This window comes from Lissotriton vulgaris, chromosome 2_1, assembly GCF_964263255.1.
Source record: "Lissotriton vulgaris chromosome 2_1, aLisVul1.2, whole genome shotgun sequence".
Classification (NCBI taxonomy): Eukaryota; Metazoa; Chordata; class Amphibia; order Caudata; family Salamandridae; genus Lissotriton; species Lissotriton vulgaris.
The window spans coordinates 1,447,002,180-1,447,023,486 of record NC_141687.1 but is presented as its reverse complement, the minus strand read 5'-3'; the positions used below and the strand labels follow the sequence as shown (position 1 = coordinate 1,447,023,486).

The window sequence follows — 21,307 nt, the reverse complement described above, 5'->3', positions numbered from 1 at the left end:
ACTCACACACCCATACAACCACTAACATACCCCTTCACACAATCACTCTCCCATTCAGCCACTCACACAGCCACTTATGAATCCATATTGCTACTAACAGAGCAACTCACTAACCCATACAGACACTCACACATCAATAAAAACATTTACATACCCATTCAAACATCAACACAATCACTCATGCACCCACTCACTCATCTATACAGTCACTCACCCATACACACAGTCAAAGCCCCTCACTTACCAATTCATCCACTTCACACCTAGTCTCTCACCCATACAGCTACTCACACACCCATGTATTCTCCCAAACAGCCACGTACATACCCATACAGCCACTCAGACACCCACTCCTGAACTTATACAGTCACAGTGCCACCCAAATGACACATATTAGAAACAGTATCACTCAGTAGTACAGAAAGAAAAGCAATTTAACTTTTGCAGTAGCTCATTATAGATCTTTAACTCTCATAAACATTTATGAAACACACTCACTGGATAATGCTATTTGAGATGTCATCAATGATGTCATCAGTGAGGTCACTGACCATGTCATGAGTGATGTAATATGTGAGCTCATAAGCAGTGTATTGCAGGGGCTGAAGTTATAGTTAGCTCAGGTAACTAACTGCTGAATTTCACTGGTTTTATAAGAGTGAAACTTGAGCCAAACTATAAAGTCCCTGTAACCTTTGTTTTTTTCAATATATCATGTAGTGCTTCTTCGTGCCTTACCCACAGCAGTGATCATTACGACAGGTTATGGCAAAAGAGGTACCACAGGGCATTTTTCACATGTGTCAGTGTTTCCTAGGAAATGTGTTTTTTTGCCTACTTTCTGCATGAAAAGTTTCAGGGTGATGCATCAAGCGTGGGCAGAGAAACAAGCGGTGTCCAAAAACACAAAATCCCCATGCATTTTTAATTAATTTGATTGAGTTTGATCTACAAATTGTGATTTTTACAATTTGGTGTAAATCCATTCAGTAGCTTTTGCGAAATTATGGTTTAAATATAGTTCATTAAATTGAAAGACAGGAGGTCCGTACAGGGAGCCCACCCTCGGGACACAGTGGTTTCCCTGCCTGCATCAGAGCTGACAGAGAAACATGTTTGCTCCCATCAGGCGGGAGCATTTTTAGATCTTCCAACAAACAGGGGCAAATTCAAAGCCTGCTCCCAACAGGTGGGAGCTTTAAAAATGCTCCTGCAGACTTGGAGCAGGTTTGTATTTTCTTTCCCTGCCTGCACTGATGCGGGCAGGGAAACAGAACAAAAGATTGCTGATGTTAGCTCCTCCTCAATGTGGGGAGCCCGCTGTGGCTCCTCCCACCCCCAAGGCACCCATAATGTGCATGGTGGGTGCTCTGGGCGGGCACTGGAGCACACACCTTTAAATGTTATGGGCCTGGGGTTGTTATGCCGGGAACATAATAGTCTTAAAAAAATAGAGCCCTGAAGCATTGGGTCCAGTAGGACTTATGAGAATCAGGGAATGGGGCCATGCAGCCCCCCTTCACCTTTAATAAAAAAACACACTGACACGGGGGAATGGGGTCCCCGGGGCCTAATGAACCTTCGGGAGGGGGGCCATCTTCCCCCTCTCTTTCTTTCAATATATTTGACCCCAGCAGATGGTGTGCACAATGCCCAATAAGGTTCAGGGAGGGACCAAGCTGGCTCCCTTCTCTTTTTTATTTGGTTTGGCTCTGGGGGATTGAGTCCCGGGGACCTCAGGAGGCTTGGGGAGGGGGCTGCACCAGCCACTCCCCTTTATTATATTTGGCCCCTAGGGAAGGGGTCCCTGGATCAAATAAGGCACTGAGGCGGGGGGCATGTGTCCCATCTCTCCTTTTCTATGCAGGTTTGGGCCTGGAGGGTGGGGACCTAGGACCTGAGAAGGTCCGGGAGGGGGGACGTTGTGCGTCCCTTCCCCTTTTTTATTGTATATGGCCCCATGGTATGAGGTCTCCGGTCCAATTAATACTCGATGTGGGGGTTCCATGCCTTCATCTACTGTTTAATTGTAGTTTGGCTCCAGGGGGTGGGTCCTAGTTGCTAATGAAGGGCCTACCCTCTCATTTTTATTGGAACTGTCCCTGGGCAATGGGGTCCCCAGGGACAATTACAGGTCGAGGAGGGAATTGAATGCCATCCCTCCCCTAATATATATGTATTGGCCCCAGGGGATATAGTCCCCTGGGCCCGAAGGCTAATCCCACGCTGAGCACGTCAAAGATTGTGCACTTCCAAAAGTTGGAAGTATGGTCTAGCTGCAAGACAGGCTGTGCGTCTAACCACATGCCACACACGACCATAGATTGTGCACAGCATGTGGTTGGCTGCTTCCGGGAAGCTGCCTGCGGGGAGTTGGATGCAGGGCTTGCCTGGAAGCCAGGCCCTGCAGCCAACCTCACACTGTGTGAGACAAAAGGCCTTTCGCAGCATGAGGTTGGCTGCATGTAAGGAGTTTGATGGAGGGCCTGGGTGCAGGCCAGGTTCTGCTGCCAACCCCGCGCCACGCAAGGCCAAAAGCCGAGCACAGCAAGGGTTGGCTTTTCATATGGCAAAAAAATATTTTACGGTAAAAAAACAAATGTAGAAATTTACTGGGAAAAAAACAAAGGTCAAAGTAAAATTATAGAAAGGTGTGATAAGAAAATATATTTTGTTTTTAAGAAAAAAACTTCGAAATTCACTGAAAAAATGACAAAAGCGGAGTACAACATAGTATATAGTTAAGGCACTGCTTACGTCAAAATGATAGTTACAACAACATTGACAAATATGTAAACAAGCCTTTGCAATGCAATAGGTCTCGCATGTGCGAGAGTTTGAGCTATTGGCATTGTAAATGACAATGCCTTTTATTTATGTGTTGGTTTTCAAAACAGATAAATAAAAGGCATTGTCATTTACAATTCCAATAGCTTAAACTCTAGCAAATGCGAGACCTATTGCATTGCAAATGCTTGTTTGAAGAGAAAGGTGCCATCTACACCCTGCAGAAGTGAAGGCGCCCATTCTGCGCATGCGCCCCAGGGGTTGTCAAACCACATGTGCTGTTTTCACATTAAAAAGCCAATTTGGTGACGTATTGCCCATTAAAATGGATTAGTGTGCTCTGGCTCTCATTTCCTGACTCAGGACATCAGCAGACTGGTTGTTATCGAGTGATAATGCCACGCGACATGACCTTGTGACAGTGCATGAAAGGTGTGGCGGTGGGGGGAGGTACTTTCAGAGGGGGGCTAAGGCTATCCCAGGAGGCTCTTTTCCTGTGCTTGTGTGTACCAGGGTGCTGTATGATGGTCTAGCACTGACAGTGGTCAAAGCACTTTAAATAAAAGTACTGGAAGTGGGGAAGTGTGATTCCGAGTTCAATGGGGCAGTGTCGGAGAGCATCTGGGGGGGGGGGGTCAAAGGTGTGGTTCAAAAGAACACAAGCATCGAAAAAGCCAATAGGTCTTGCCTATGGATGATCTATAGGCAATCGGGTGGGGGTGGGTAACAGGGGGCGGGTGAAGGTGGATAACAGGATGATTTTCAAAAAGTGCTTAAAGAGTACGTCACATATAATCAGAAGCAGCCTCAAGGCTGGGTGGGTTGGAATTGCCAGCAAAGTTTGGAAGGCTCGGGGTATTAACGCCTCATGGGCTAGTGCACTCGCCTCCTCCCTCCCTCTTCCCCAGAAAGGAATGGGGTGATAACCAAAGGGCTGCTTTGCATACCTCCCTCTGCCTGCAGTCGCAGATAAGGCTTCCTGTGTCTTGTTTATTTTGGTTGGGTTTTCATAATGTTGTGTTCCTGTTTTGACGCCCACATGGTCTGTCTCGAGCGAGCGAGCGGGGAGATGACAGCAGGGGAAGCGGTGGTACCAGGTGTACAGTAAAGCTTATGGACCTTGCACTCTGTCAGTGAGTGTCACGCACCCGGTGAATGCCTGGATGTGGAAACAATGAGGCACTGCAGCTGGAGCCATGCACGCCGCTGCTCGCTCCCGAGGCAAAACGCTGTGGGAGGGAACATTTCAAAAGAGGTGGGACATGCACCCACCTTTAGCCATTTCTGTGCTTTCACTAAAGAAAGACACACGCAAAAGCCAATTAAATGCGTGGGAGGAGTCAGCCCACACAGAGTAGATACAAGAAGCCTTGTAGAGCAGCACATGCGCACTAGTAGGCTTGACCTACAAAACAGGCAGGGGTGGATGGGAGACGTAACAGACCAGCTGGGATGGGAGATAAAGCAATATGGAGCAATAGGGGGCTACGATTATTTGAGTGGGGAAATAGCACGGGGGAGAGCAAGAAAACTCATGCACTCCCAGGGAATGTTGAAATTAAAAAAAAGAAGTTCCATGGATGAGAGCAGTGGACGTATACAAGTTATAAAGTCAAAAGGATGGTATATAAGCTGTGCTCCAGGAAGTGGGCAATCACAAGAAGAGGAAGGAAACCCATTGTATAGAAACAAGAAATGAGATTGACAAGAAGGCCAGCCAATGGCAATCAATGACCAGGCCCAGAGCACACTTTTAAGAATTAGCATAGTTCACAATAAGTCTTCAGAAACAGGCTCGCTAAAAACTGCGTGTTGGTGGGACTCAAAATGTAGGTAAGAGAAAATGGGCAAGCACAAGAAGATTAAAGGAACCCATTGTATAAGAAAATAGTAAATGAGATTGACAAAAAGGTCACACAATAGTAAGCATTGAGCAGGGCTGGAGCACACTGTAAGAATTGGTATTATTCACAATCAGACTTCGAAAACAGACAGCTAAAGGCTGCCTGTAGGTGAGACCTAAAATGCAGTGAAGTGACTCATTTTAGCCTGTGCAATTCACAATGATGCCACAATGAGTGACTTCTGAAGAACCGATGTTTCAACTATCATATCCCTCAGTATTAAGTATTAGTATTAAAGCATAACTGTAGTTAGAGTTGAAATATATTATTTGCTCTATTTACGAATATCATAATATGTGTTCACTCTAGGTATTCATATTGCACCTCTACTTGTTTGTGCACGCAAAGCAGCAGAGATGAGTCTATATTTATAGGATAATACAGCAGCTTATTAACATATTAGTATTTGTATAGAATAACCTTTTGAACAAATGTCCATACCTCTTGTGCAATTAAACATACATAAAAGAAAACGGATATGCCCTCTTAAAGTTATCACTAACATTTGAAAATCATTCAGTTGATATTAGGAAAAAACTTGGCATGGTACAGGCATGATTTGTGATAGAAGAAACCCTGATCGGGTGCGTTTGTTTTGTGACCACGTGTAAACTTTTTCAGGGTTCGGAACTTAGTGGCCCCTTTAATGCATTGGCACTTTACAAAAAGCAAGTAATAAATGTAACCCACTGGAAAGCATTCCACGAGGAGGAGCGGCGGAGGACGGAGACCATATCAAAGGCACCGTCGCGTTACTACGCTATTCACAACCCCACTGAAGCCGAACATCTTACAGAGCGTTCAGACCCCCCCCCTCCGCTCTGGAGTTCCCCCGAGGGGTCCGGAATCCTTATCCTTCTTGACTTGCCATAGTGACAGTGACCAGATAATCCGGGGGACTCGAATCATCATTCCACTTGGAATCAAGCACAAAGCATTCTTCAGGTACACACTGTGACCTACCGTGACTGTCCTTTAAACTGTTTTCGAAGAGGAACGACCTCGAGAAATAACGTACGGACTAGATTGTCTGGTATATGCCCTGATGAAATTTGCGATACAAACCCGCAAATAAATTTCAGATTTTCTTTTTGCACATCACACCTATGTTTTCCGTATAATAAGGGGCTATTGAACTGTGTCAAAGTGGCAAAATATTGAAAGGGAAAGTGTGGTACTTTGTACTTACACTTAAAACCTGCTCTTTCCAAAGACTAATTAAAACGTGATCTGTATTTTTTAGAGTTAATAGTCTGGTGTCAAAGTGTCAGTCGCCTGAGTATTCTTCAACCATCTTTAAAACACAAACAGGTTTAGCATTCCCATCTCCTTACTGAATGAAAGGGTCAATGGCGAGTTTCCTGGCAGTAAAGTGCTCCACAGATAACCCCCTCCTGGGCCATTCTCAGATCAGGAACATGCTTCTAGGCAAATGGGTGGGGTGGAGGAGGGTTACAAACCCTCCTGAGCCCACATTTCACGTTTAATATGCCATGGCATTGCACGAGGCACAAAGTGATGTCACTATCGCCTCCAAGCCTCCACCGGTCTCTCAAAATGGATTGGTGTCAGTACAACGCGTTCTTTTACGTCGCATTCCGTTACAACGCAGATTTTACAACGCAGGATCCATTACATCGGATGCCATTACAACGCATGGCATTACATAGCAGATGCTATTACAACGCATGGCATTACATCGTAAGTATAGGTAAGTATACCTTTTTTTTAAAATGTTATTAAGTTAATTTAATTAATTTTATTTAAATAATTTAATTAAAATACATTTTAAAATAGTCATTAATTTAATTTAATAAAATAATATCTATTTAATAAATGTAATTTTAATAAAAATTGTAATTATTTTAATTTAATTAAAATAATGAAATTAGTTTAATGTACATATTTTTAAAATTGAAATTAAATTAAATATTAATAATTTATTTAATTTAATTAGTTTAATTTAAAAATGTAATTATTGTAAAATAATTAATTTAATTTATTAAATATATTTTAATTAAATTAAAAATTGTAAATATAATTTAATTATCCCTAAACACAAACCTACCCCTGAACCCTAAAAACACCCCTGTACCCCAAAACCCAAACCCTGCCCTAAAACCTAAAAACACCCCTGTACCCCAAAACCCAAACCCTGCCCTAAAACCTAAAAACACCCCTGTACCCTAAAACCCAAACCCTGCCCTAAAACCTAACACCCCTGTACCCCAAAACCCAAAACCTGCCCTAAAACCTAAAAACACCCCTGTACCCCAAAACCCAAACCCTGCCCTAAAACCTAAAAAACCCCTGTACCCCAAAACCCAAACCCTACCCTAAAACCTAAAAACACCCCTGTACCCCAAAACCCAAACCCTGCCCTAAAACCTAAAAACACCCCTGTACCCCAAAACCCAAACCCTGCCCTAAAACCTAAAAACACCCCTGTACCCCAAAACCCAAACCCTGCCCTAAAACCTAAAAACACCCCTGTACCCCAAAACCCAAACCCTGCCCTAAAACCTAACACCCCTGTACCCCAAAACCCAAAACCTGCCCTAAAACCTAAAAACACCCCTGTACCCCAAAACCCAAACCCTGCCCTAAAACCTAAAAAACCCCTGTACCCCAAAACCCAAACCCTACCCTAAAACCTAAAAACACCCCTGTACCCCAAAACCCAAACCCTGCCCTAAAACCTAAAAACACCCCTGTACCCCAAAACCCAAACCCTGCCCTAAAACCTAAAAACACCCCTGTACCCCAAAACCCAAACTCTGCCCTAAAACCTAAAAACACCCCTGTACCCCAAAACCCAAACCCTGCCCTAAAACCTAAAAACACCCCTGTACCCCAAAACCCAAACCCTGCCCTAAAACCTAAAAATACCCAAACACCCCAAAACATATACCTCAGTACCCCAAAACATATACTCCTATTCTCATACTTATTTAAAAAATTACTTAAATTAATATATTTAATTTATAATATTTAAAAACATAAATAAATATTTTTTTATAATTAATAATAATTAAATCAATTATATAATATTAAATAAAATTAAAAAAAAATTATATACTTACCAATACTTACGATGTAATGGTATGCGTTGTAATAGCATCTGCTATGTAATGCCATGCGTTGTAATGGCATCCGATGTAATGGATCTTGCGTTGTAATAGCTGCGTTGTAACAGCATTACGACGTAAAAGTTGCGTTGTAAGTGTTACATACCCCTCAAAATAGTCCCGGGTGCGGGGCGACGTTTACTCACACTAACTTGCGACTTGTGCCTGGTGTGACTATATCCTGCCATTTACGTGTGAAATATTCTCCTGGAGACCTTACCCGGTGTTCCCCTCCCCCCTTTGGCTCATAGGAAGAAGGACTCACACTGACAGAGCCCTCACAGAAGCTGACTGCCTCGGTTTCCATGCAGCACTGAATTATTAAAGGTAAAAAGCAAATCAAGTCGGCTTGTGACTATTTGCACAGCAAAATAAAAGGAAAAAGACTTTCCACTTAAAATCAAGTATACACAGGCGCATTTCATGTATTAGTCAACACACAAAATGGCCATAAACCCGAACGCAAACAAACACATGCCTTGAACCAACAAGCATATGAATCACAAACAGCAGTCAAAATATTACTGACATATATAAGGCAAGAGCTGCTGGGTGCATTTACATGCAGAAGCATTTAGAAACAACATATGAAAGATTTTTAAACATGAAACATGCCCGAACAAGTTGGGGATGAAACAGTATTGTGAACGAGGGCAATATTTCCATATCATTCCACATTCCAACCCAATTATCACATCTCAGAGCAGAAATGAAAGAGGCGAAGGTGAAAAAATGAGCAATTACGGAATGCATATTAAAAGCACGCATTGTCAAACTCTAACAAGTAAACATGCAAAAACGAATTCATACTGCCTGGTAAAATAAGCACCGAGACAGCTCACTGGGGAGCGGGTCACACGCCCCGGGGCCACAAAATACCAGAGAAACTATTAGCAGTAGAGAGAGTCGGACACAGAGACAACCCTGCCTAGGGAGGGCGGTGGAATGCTGGTAGCCCACGGACTAGCGGGCAGAGGAGGGACTGCTAGAGACTAGTACGTGGGTAGCTTGGGGTGCAGAAAGAGAGTGCCGTAGAAGATGGGTCTTGAGAGATACAAACTCGGCTGTTCAAAAAAGCCCAGCGCTGATCGAAATCCTAAGAGACGGTGGCGTACCGGGGCATCATAAGGAAGAGGGGCAGAGTAACAATGGATGAGGGAAGGACGTGACAGAGAGAGGGTAACAGAATACGAGGAAGGAGGGCAGAGGGGCGGCAGGCCACAAGAGGAGACATGCTGGCGAGGAAGGAGGGAGAAGCACAGAAACGAGCGAGAAAAAGGGCTGGCGAGGGTGAAAGAAACGGTTGGATCACTCGGAAGGGAGGGACCGTCGAAAAAGGGGTGTGAAGGAATACGAGGACAAAGAAGAGAACAGCACAAGCAGGAAGTGGGATAAGGGAGGGGTGGCAAATGGTGAGCACTTTCGCTGCCGTTTTGATGTTCTCAGTGCCCGCGGCTCACTGAGAACATCAAAGCGGCCGCGAAAGTGATCAGTAGGAGAACAAATGGTGCGCGGGCCAGGCACACATGCACTGTACCCGATCCGCACTTTAGGAGCACTTTTGAAAGACCCTTACTGAATATCTCGCCAAAGCATCGCTAACGCAATGGCTTAGGCGAGACCTAAAAAATAAAATCATGAAAAAAGTCTGCCTCCCTAAACTTATACAGATTATTATGGTACTAATGTAATGTAATGTAATGTACTCGAGCTCGGCGGAGAGGGGTAGGTCATACCACTTGGACACGGAAGGATAGAGCATACTCCTTGGGCTCTCCCCCGATGTCTCAATCCCGCCGACCACTCATGTGGCAGGTAGTCCTTAACTTACAGGCATAGGAGCTCCACATAGAGGTAACACTAGACACACATTACACTTGCATGTGTGCCACATCACTCTAACACGGTCCTGATGAATCGCGGGTGAATATACCCACAGCGTGAAACATGTCGACCACCATCACCTTTAGCCTCAACTAGGGTCACTTGACCTAACCTGCTGACCACCTAGTGAGCCTAACCACATTTTTAACTGTAACCAGGGGACCCCCAGAATAAATAGAATTCAGGTACCCCTTGCTACATTTTAATCCCACACACCATCACTTCTAGTCCAGTCCACACACCCCCACTCACCAAAAGGCAGTTGGAAAAAGATCTCCGCTAAAGAGCCCCTCTTGAGGTGAGCCCGTCGGGGATTGCACCGCCTCCCCGACGAGGAGCAACTGCCTATGATGAAGCATGACATCCTTCGGGGTGTGTGAGGCCATTCCATCCAACAAAATGGATGCCCCAGGATGTTACCTTAACATCTGCGGTCATGCCAGATAATACTTCCCAGTAGGAACAGTACAGCGACCTTTCTTGTCTACTAATGTAATAGCTCAATTCCATATTATTGTGTAGATATGAAAAGCAAAAATATGCAAAATAAATTTAATAACAGCAAATTTTTAAATCGTTCTCTTCAGCTGTAAGAACAATTTGGCAAAGATTGTGCCAAAAATCAATTATTTACAGGAAGAAATACTCATGTTTTTCTAACACTGCAATGTTATGGACAGTACAATTTTCAGTGCACCAATAGAGAATGACTCGCATTTTACCTGCCATTTTTCTTCAATGCAAACTTAATCCCTTCCTCCTGGAAAGGAAGCAATCTCTGTCTTATTTTCTCAGGTAGGTAAGATAAGTCTTCATCGTTTTCATCTTCAGAATCAGACAATAGGTCCAACGCAGGAGACTCACAATCTTTAACTGTTCGTGGTTTTCCCATGTTAATCCTAAAATGAAAGTTTCCAGTAATTGGTAAGAGTTGAATACTTTTAGTACAAACTTTAAAAAAAACTGCACCAACCACTGTTCCCTAATTACCTTTGTGACGCTATTTTAAGGATCACTTTAAATATGCAAGCCTTTAAAACATACACAGCATAACATCTCATTCCAGTTTAGCTTGTTGTAGGGGAACTACAATAAGGCCATTTACAGCAAACCTTCCTCAAGGGAAGCAGGATTGTTATTCTCACCAACGCAATTACATGAGGAAGCTGAAAGACAATGGCAAGATATTTAGTTGAGATCCTACCATTAATCTGCAGACTAACTGCATACGATGTTAGATGGTTTGTAGGATATAGGGCCATATACATCAGGAGGAAATGTCTGCAAGTGAAATCTACCACAATACATTATAAATAATGGAAAAAGTTCATAAATGGATGTCCACTTCAGTAGGCGCATCCTTATTACCTTACATTAGCTTGCCAACAGGACACAGATCTATCTGACACATTTGCATTTTCAAAGGTAAAGGGCTTTCCATACTTTAGCCGCAACACAAAATATGTGATCACGACAATTCAGTTTCTTCCTCAAGATATGTAGAGGCTGAATACTCATTTAAAACCAGCATTCAGTGTAAGGGCGCCTCAATGATACCCAAGGTGCTGAACCTCTCTCCCTAAGCCGAGCCTTTACCCGGAGCTGGCCTGTATTTTATAGGAATGAGCGTTCACCTAAGGTCATCCACATAGGAGGGCTTCTTTAGGTATTCAATAAACAATCTGCCAACTTTTAGATGTTCCCTTACTATTGATAGTTATCGATTCAGGTTTAATTTAAAGTTGCAGTAACACCATTGCACCAATTCTAACTCCTTAATCAAGGGTTTACAGCCGCGCTTCTGAGAACTACCTACCATGGGTTTCCTCTACTTTTAATTAATTTTAAACATATTTTACTATTCAGAATTTACCGGATCGGAGATTCGGAGGCACCACTGCATTAAATTCACTACCTCAGATGCAGTGTCTAACTTAAAATGTATTATGTTTATCGTGAAAAAGTGCCCAACCGTCGAAAATAATCAGGTCCCTAAAGTTAGTATGCATTCACACAATCTTAATACTCTAAGTATAGAAGTTGTATGTACGAAAATATATACTTAACATCCTAAATTATAAGGCAAACATAAGTGTGTTAAACCCTACAAGTATTCATCTGAAATCATGAAGGAAAAAATTTATTTTTATTAGTGATCATAAAAATTCTAATATGTATCCAAGGTGACAGGTTACTCTATTGACTGAAAGTGCGTCCTGGGGCTGGTGCAATATTTATTAATTCACTATCATATATGTCCACAGTTAGTTAATGTTCCAATTCATAGTTTTTAATATTTTGGGGCACAAAGTACTCAACAATTTTAGACTCTCTGTTTTATAGCCTTTTAGCCCGCCATACAGGGCTACAACGGCTATTAAAGACCCGCTCCAGCGTTAAAGGCCCGAGCCGAGCTGAAGGAACGGGACTTTAATAGCCGGTATAGACCTGCTACAAAGGGCTCTAAGGCTATTAGAACATTCTACCACTAGAGGGCAGAATGTTCTAACAAATAAAACAAAGGCTTCTCGAAGCTAGCGGGAATTTAAATCCCTATGGGACACGGAGGAGCATGATAATGTGATAATGAATCAGTTACACAATAGAGAACACTTTCGCCCTATTAGTGAAAATCCCACTCCACGGCTAAAGGCCCAAATGTTGCACCTAACCACGAAAGCATTGGAAGAAGGGTATATCTGCAAGAAGGAATAGGACTACCTGAATATGACCACACAAAAAATACCCAATATTTATGTTTTGCCAAAGGTCCATAAAGATACATGCCACCCAACCCCGGGACGACCTATTATTGCAGGATGTGGGTCCTTGCTGCAACCATTAGCCAAATACAGAGGTTTTTTAAAAACCATTCGTACCATTGACAAAGGCTTACATTAGGGACTCCATGGACCTTATTGATTAAATTGAAAATTCAATATTCGAAAGTGACCAGCAGTTTTTGGTCACTTTCGATATTGAAAGCTTGTATACGAATATACCACAAGAAGAGGCTTTGCTAGTATTAGACACAGTGTTAGATGGGAGACCCAGGCCACACGCAGTACCTACGTATTTTATTTCAGCTTTGGCCAAAATTTGCCTCAAAAACAACTTTTTTGCATTTAAAGAGGAGTTGTTCATACAAGTGAAAGGCGTAGCAATGGGCTGTTGTTTTGCCCCGGAGATTGCAAATTTAATTATGGACGCATTTCAGAGGAACTTTATTTTTCATGAGACTACACCTTTTCAGACACAGATCGTTCGATGGAGTTGATTTATCGACGACATCTTCCTGATATGGTCAGGGACCGTAGAATAACTTATAGTCTTTCATAATTGGCTCAATGCCCGTTCAGCTGATTAAAAATTCTCCATTTCCTACAGTAATTCGAAAATTAACTTTATGGATCTTTGTGTTATTCATAAGGAGGGGAGACTAGAGGTATGTCTAAGCCTACAGACCGCAACACCCTATTACATTTCACCAGTGGACACCCGAGGACCCTCAAAGAGAACTTGCGATATGGGCAGTTCTTGAGGATCCGACGTAATTGTCCTAATAAAACAGATTACTTTGAAAATGCTGAAAAATTGGAAATTAAGCTATGCAACAGAGGGTACCCAAGAAAACTGGTTAGAACAACTCTCAAGAGAGCGTGGTTCACGCCACGTGAAACTCTACTTTTCCCAAAGGAAAAACAGGTTACGGATAGGATGACTTGTGTCTTGATTTACAATCCCAAGGCAAATAAAGTCAAACAGATTATCTTGAGGAATTGAAGACTTATATAACACTTTGATATTACTAAGCCCCTATTTGCATTCCGCAAATGTAAAAATATCCGACAACACCTGGTGAAAGCAACTCGGCCCCCCCAGAGAAAGGGAATCATCTGAGAAGCATGCCCCACCTGTAGAAGAACATTTTAAATGAAATGGCTGTGCAGTCTGTACACATACTACGAATTCCAAATTTGTGATGCTGAATGGCAAGAGACACATTCAAACAAGTTTCTCCAACTGCAACACCAAAAATGTTGTGTATTCTATCACATGTCCTTGTGATAAAGTATATATAGAATGAATGAAATGAATGAAATGAATGAATGAATGAATGAAATGAAAAATGAAAATACATTTCTACAGCGCGATTGCTGCCCTGGGGCGTCCAAGCGCTAGGGAACCAGAGGGGGGGGGGGTGTAATGAGGCTGACAGAGACTGGGAGGAGGGTGGGGGGCTGAATTGATTACGGGGATTTGAATAGATGGGTTTTAAGTTGCTTGCGGAAGGAGGCAAGGTTAGGGTTAGATCTCAGGTGAGGGGGAAGGGTGTTCCAGATTTTTGAGGCGTTGAAGGTGAACATTCTTCCGCCTGCTCTAGACCTCTTGATTCTGGGGACTGTTGCCATAAAAGCCTGGCTAGAACGTAGTTCACGGCCTGGGTGGTATTGGCTGACTAGGCTGCGCATGAGTTTTGGGCCCGAGTCCCAGAAGGCCTGGTGGGCGATGCACATTGCCTTGAAGGTGACTCTTTTACGTACTGGCAGCCAGTGAAGGCTGGTCAGTGCCTCTCTGACTGGGGTTCTTCGTGGAATTTGCAGTAGGGTGCGGGCCGCACAGTTCTGCACCAGTTGCAATCTATTTAATGTGTACTCTGGGGCTCCCAAGTAAAGGACGTTATTTGAGTCCAGGCGTGATTGTATTATGCCCTGAATAGCTGTTTGTTTAGCCTCCATTGGGAGCAGGGGGAGGACCTTCTTCAATGTCCGGAGGAGTCCAAAGCAGGTGGCGGAGAGCTTTGTGGCCTGGGTGTTAAAGGTGAGGTTCCTGTCCAGCCATACCCCCAGGCTTTTGATGTTATCTTTCGGAGGCGGGGGCGGGCCTAGACAGGTGGGCCATAATGACTTGAAGAGGGTCGGGTCGGCCGGGCCTAGCAGCATGAGCTCCGTTTTGTCCCCATTCAGCTTTAGTGAGGACAGCGTCATCCAGGACTTCACCTCCTCCAGGCATTTGGTTAGACCCCCCGATGGAGAATGTTGGGCTTCCTGCGCTAAGGAGACCACCAGCTGTGTGTCGTCCGCATAGGAAATGATCTTAACTCCATACGGACGAACTACCTCAGCCAGTGGCCTCATATAGATATTAAAAAGCGCAGGGCTTAAAGAGGAGCCCTGGGGGACTCCACACTTCATCGGTATGCTGGAGGAGACGGCTTGTCCGTCAAACACCTGGAACGACCTATCGCTCAGGAAGGATTTTATCCAGAGCCAGGCCTTATCCACAATGCCGACGTTTGCTATACGGTTCAGTAAGGTGTTATGACTGACCGTGTCAAACGCCACACTGAGATCAAGGAGGACCACTGCCACTGATCCTCCTTGATCGATGATTTTCCTGGACTCCTCGACGACCATAAGGAGGGCAGACTCTGTTCCATGCTTAGGCCTGAATCCTGTCTGTGTAGGGTCTAACAGCAGATTGCTTTCCAGGTAGTTGACCAATTGGAGATTGATTTATTTCTCCGCAATTTTGCTTACCCAGGGTAGTAGTGAGATCGGGCGGTAGTTGGCAAAGTCCGAGGGATCTAGATGAGGCTTTTTTATTAGTGCTCGAACCATTGCCTTTTTCCAGGCAGGAGGAACAGTGGCAGAGTCAATGGACGCATTCACTAGATTCTTGATGATGGGTAGAACCGTCTGGGATGCAAGTAACATTGTCTCTGGGGGGGCCGGGTCTGTTGGTGAGCCGGATTTCACTTTCCGAGCTGTGGATTCTGCTGCTTCTAGGTCCATACAGGTGAAGTGGTCGAGTGTGGGTAGGGAGGCTAGCTCTGGGTCTGACCCTCCGTTGTTGTTATGAGGTGACGGGGAGGCAGTGCTGGTTGGGAAGGAAGAATATATTTTGTTCACTTTGGCCGAGAAGAATTCTGCCAGGTCGTTACATTGGGCAGTTGATTTCTCCTCGTGAACACTGGAGGGGGGTGGTTTAATCAGGGTCTGCAGAGTTTGGAAGATTTCCCTGGGTTTGGAAGTTGAGGTTAGGATTTTATTCGAGAAGTATTTTGTTTGGGCAGTTTTTATCTCCTCTTTAAAGGTTTTTATTTCTTCCTGATATCGGGTTTTGTCCTCCATAGAGTAGTTTGCGCGCCATTTTCTTTCTGCTTTCCGGCAGTGTCGCTTTTTGTCTCTAAGGGCTTCCGTATACCATGGGGCTGTTTTATGGGGACGTTTAGCCGAAGATTTCCTGAGGGGGAGAATGGTCTCGAGAGAGTGCAAAATCCAGCTTTCGTATTCCTGGTTTGCCAGACAAGGGTCTTCATTATTTGAGGGAAGGTTTTCCAATAGTTTGTTTGTCCATTCGTCTACTTGTATCCGTGCCCACGATCTCGCGTATCTAATCGAGGGGGTGGGGGGAATGGGTTTCTCAGTGAGCCAGGTGAGGGACACCAAGGAATGATCAGTCCATGGGAGAGGAAGAGGGGGTTCGGTTGACAGCTCTGCGCAGTTGCTAAATACTGGGTCCAAGAGGTGTCCCTTTGTATGGGTAGGAGTGTTCACTCGTTGAATGAGTTGTAGTGCGGCCAGGTCGTCAGTTAAGGTAGTGGCCGTTGCATCTGCTGGTGAGTCATAGTGTAAATTAAGGTCGCCTAACACAATGAAGTTGGCAGCAGCGCAGATGCGGGGTGCTACAGTTGCTGGGAGACTGCTATGAAATTGTTTTGGAGGGCCGGGTGGGCGGTATATGAAGGTGCCCGAGAGACAGTGGTTGGGGGAAAACTCCAGCGCGAAAGCTAAGTTTTCACAATCTGGGATGTTTTCCGTTATGGGCCGGCAGCGATAATGGTCTTTTACTATGATTGCAAGTCCTCCCCCTCTGCCATCTGGGGGATCTTGACGAGTGATTTGGTAACCGGCGGGGAGAGCGGCAACCACATCGGGGTCAGAGTCAGACGTTAACCATGTTTCCGTAAGAAACAGTGCGTCTGGCTTGCGTTCTTCTAGTAGGAGGGATATTTCCAACCTGTGTTTGGGGAGGGATCTGCAGTTTAAAAGGAGCATGCGGTATTCGTGGCGTGGGGGTTTTCTCTGCCTTGTGGGGAGGGAAGCACTGCATTTTGGACAGTTGGCAGGAAGGGGTGTGGTATCAAGAGCGTACCTTCGACAGTCGTGTTCCATAGGTCTCAGGTCGTGGAGGGCGGCCGAGCTGTAGGCCAGGGTCTGGTTTGCCTGGGTAGTAAGTGGTGTGGCCCCTGGCCCGGACTCGGCGCGGACGAGCGCAGACGAGCTTGCCTTATGCGCGCCTTCGGCGCGCATTCGTCGCGCCCGCTGCGCTTCCTGAATGGACACATATAGGACAAACAACCCAAAATGTTAAGATGAGAATTATGCACCATCAGTCAAAAATCAGGTGCAAAACGCAGGGAGCTCCGTTGGTTCTACACTATTGTGAATGTAACCACAATGAAAATGATATCAGGTGGTCAGTACTTTTGGTGGTAAAACCCCAAAGTAAAGTGACTCTACAGATGACCCTAAAAAATAGTATCACTGGCTACACCCACGGGGGTCTGGTCTATTCACAGAAAGAGATCAATGACCAATTCCTGGATTTCTACACGACACTATCAGAGCAGGTTGAAGGTGCCACCAGATGGTCTAGATACTTTCTTGGAGGAGGCACAGTTACCGCGGTTAGAATCAGAGCAGAGCGACGCGCTGGGTGCTGTCATTTCCCTGGGGGAGATTAGAGCGGCGATTAAGCAAATGGCCAGGAAAAAGACACCGGGGGCGGACGGCTTACCGGTGGAATTTTACGCCTCATATATTGACCTTCTTGCACCACAGTTACACCTGGTGTACGGGGAGCCTTGGGAACTGGGCAGGTTGCCGCCATCAGCCAGAGAGGCGATTATAGTGCCGCTACTGAAGAAGGGCGGGTTGCCCACCGCAAGGACAGCTTATGGCCCGCTCTCAATGCTCACGGTGGACTATAAGGTGCTAAGCAGAATCTTGGCCACGCAGCTCTCGGATCACATGTGTACACTAGAGCACCCAGATCAGTCGGGCTTCTTGCCCACACGGAACACGGCGACATGTATACGGCGACTGGTGCGGATCATGGGGGTGGAAGGAGATGGTCCGTCGGGCGCGGCAGTGCTATCGGTAGACATAGAAAAAGCGTTCAATAGTGTGGACTGGTCATACCTGTTCTGTGTGCTTCGCAGTTTCGGACTGGGGGATAATTTCATCCGTTGAACGCAGCTGCTGTACAACTCCGCTACGGCCAGGGTTCTTACGGGCCGTTCTGTGTCGGCGACGTGCCCGGTGGAGAGAGGTACCCGACAGGGCTGTTCCCTGTCTCTGCTTTTATTTGCACTGGCGATCGAACCGTTGGCAGTACGGGCTCGGCAGGGACGACACTATGAGGGGCTGCTGTTGCGTGGTGAAATGCATTATATCTCCTTATATGTTGATGACCTCTTGCTATACCTGGCTGACGTGGAGGACTCAGTGCGAGGGGCCCGAACCCTCCTCCGGGAGTTTGGCAGGCTATCAGGGCTGCAGGTTAACTGGACCAAGACCTGTCTATTCTCATTGGCTCTGGATTGCACCCGGCCCTCGACACTGGAGGGCCTGCGCTGGGAATCGGAGTGCCTACCATATCTGGGTGTCAGCATCTTTCATACCCACTCGCACCTTTATGAGGGAAATGTAGGCGGAGCGCTGAGGGGAATCAGAGGTAGTATGGGGTTTTGACGCACCCTCCCGCTGTTGGTAGCTGGACGAATAGCGTTGCTAAAGATGGTGGTTCTCCCGCGGCTGCTATACTTCTTTCGCACATTACCGGTGTGGATTCCGACTTCCTTTTTCAGGATGCTCCGATCGATGGTGATAGGGTTCATCTGGGGCTTTGGCAGAAGGCGTGTGGCATTGAACACCCTGTTACGACCTCAGGAGGAAGGAGGGCTGACGGTGCCAGATTTCGAATGGCACTATCTGGCGGCACAGCTGCAGTGGCTCACACAGGTGGTGGCACGTGAGTTTAGAGGCCCAGACGGACCACAGGGCAGAGTTATTCCGCGCCACGTCTTGTCCTTTATAGTGCTCTAGCAGAAACTCAGGCTGGATCAACTCACTCTCGAAGAGCGTACTATCCGACAATGCTGGCTGCGTAGCCAGAAACGAGCGGGAATCCCCGTCCCGTACACGCCGGAGATCCCTCTGGGCATGTTTACTGCCATTCCTCATGGCGGGGATTGGTCGGCACTAGCGGGCTGGGAAGAGTGTGGAGTTCACGTGATAGGGGACTTGTATAGGGATGGTGCTTTGTTGCCATTCCAAGAGCTGCAGAGTGCCTTTGATTTACCAAGGGGAGACTATTTGCTGCATGCCGCTCTAGTATTGGGAATCCAGAAACAGTGGAGAAAGGGCCTGGTGGAACCTCCCACGTCGATGGGCTGTCAATATGTCACGATGGCTGCTGGCACCTTCAAGGCTATCACCTGCTTATACAGGAGATTGGCACTGGAGGGACTACCGCCCCTGGATATGTTAAAGGGGCACTGGGAAGAGGACCTCGGCCAGTCGATACCTGATACGATCTGGCCGCAGCTAGTGCAGAGGGCCTGGAAGGCACGCGCAATGTCCGGTTTCAATTGGTTCAATATTTCACGCTACACAGGGCTTATCTGACGCCGGTCACAATTCAACAAGTTTTTGGGGGAACTCATTCAATGTGTCCCCGATGTAATGCGGAGGGTGCTGATTTTGGTAATATGTTTTGGTCTTGCGTGGGGCTGGGTACATATTGGACCGAAGTCGTGGCATGTCTGAACAGGGTAACAGAGCGTCAGATTGAAGTAGGAATGGGGACTTGCCTCTTACTTTGGTTCCCACACACCCACCACAAAAATCTTAGGTAAATCTTTTGATCTGGGGCGGATTATGGCAAAAAGGGAACTCACCATGCACTGGAAGTCAAGAGTAGGACCCAGCTTTCTGACATGGCGAGGGAGCATCCAACAATGGGCGAGCAGAGAAGGGACACTCAGACTACAATTAGCCAAACGCACCTCTAATGACAAGGCGCTAGACGCGGCCAGGGCATGGGGCGCGTTGGTAGTAGAGCTTCAGTCTACAGCAGAGGCAGATGAAGGGGATGGGGGGATGGGGGGATGCGCCAGTGAGTCATGAACTAGCGACTGGGGCGGGGAACACACGGTAGATGGGGCCAACTAGAACCTAGAACCTCACCACACGTGACGGTTACTTCATATTAGGCTGAGGGGAGAGGCGAACCTGGTATAGAGACATGGAGCACACCTGTACATTTAGTTGGGGTCACTGGACTCCTGATTGGATGTAGTTGCACACAACCTCAGGAGGGAGTTGGGTACCGGAGCACAAGGGGTTTATGCCATTTCATAGGGGGAATAGAGGAGGGCACACTGACAAGGGGGGTGGGGGTAGAGGGGGAGGCGGAGTTAGGTAGGGATGCTGGATATTGAGTACTGTTGATTTGCATTCTGAAGATAGGCCCATTGCAATGATGGTCCAGACTGAACTGTATGAGTGTAAGATGACTGAAGAAAAGTTATTAAAAATCTGTTTTAAAAAAAAAGAGAGAACTGATATGGGACGGAGGCCGCCATAGAGTGCCTCTCATGACCCTGAGACAGTAACAGACAATGGGGGGCTTGGCAGCTCCGGACTTCAAGGCTTACTATCAGGCTGCACAGCTGGGTGGCACAGTGGTTAGATGGAATAGGACTGGAAACACTGGCGCTCCGGGGGAACAACCACAGGAGACACTACTGGCTAGAATATTTCAACCCAAATATAAGATCGAAAACATGGGAGTGTTGTTGAAGGTGGCCCTGAAATGCTGATACAGATGTGTGAAACGGGGAGTGGGATTTCCACTATACGCACCTGGTTTGGCATTGGTGTGACTCACTTGGGGGGTAGTGGGTTCCCCCTCATGCACAACCAGCTAAAAGAATGGGTTGAGGCGGGAGGGATGACAGTACAGGACTGTTACCAAGACAGTGAATTGTTACCCCTTCCGAAATTCTTGGAACACTACAACTTAGGACCAAGCCAATTCCTAACTTATTATACATTCAGAGGAGGGATGGCTGCCCTCTGGGGCAGAGACACGCATGAGCCAGGCGTTCATCCATTCCTCCAGGCGGTGGCAACGTTGGGATCCGCCAGACACCAGGTGAAGTGGCTAAGTGAGGCGATTACTGAATGGTCAGTCCCGAACTTGACCCGTCTGCAGTAGAAATGGGGGGAACTAATCGGTAGACCTCTGACCTAGAAACGCCAATTTTAAATATATACAATTCAGTATTCTTTACATGAACTACCTTACACCACACAACCTCAACATCATGTATGGGACTGTTGATAAGGCATGCCCTAAGTGCGCAGACCTTGATGCTAATTTTACACACATGGTATGGGGATGCACGGAAATGCAAGGGTTCTTAATGGAGTGCTTGCGCACACCCTGAGGTGTAGCCCTGAGGTTTGCCTGCTGGGGCTCTATCTGAGACCCAGACCTCATAAAATGAGGCACAGATTTATTGACCTGTCC

The 21,307-nt window shown here is 46.0% G+C and overlaps 1 protein-coding gene across 3 annotated transcripts in view; it reads right to left on the bottom strand.

Annotated features, from left to right (window-relative positions):
- The window catches only part of ZRANB3 (zinc finger RANBP2-type containing 3), an 881,708-nt gene that overhangs the window by 687,872 nt on the left and 172,529 nt on the right, over positions 1-21,307 (bottom strand). For all 3 annotated transcript variants that reach the window (XM_086957301.1, XM_086957303.1, XM_086957302.1), the window contains one exon: positions 10,426-10,602. In XM_086957301.1, coding sequence (XP_086813427.1) covers positions 10,426-10,595 — 170 coding nt within the window. In that variant the 5' untranslated portion in view covers positions 10,596-10,602. The remainder of the gene's footprint in view (positions 1-10,425; positions 10,603-21,307) is intronic.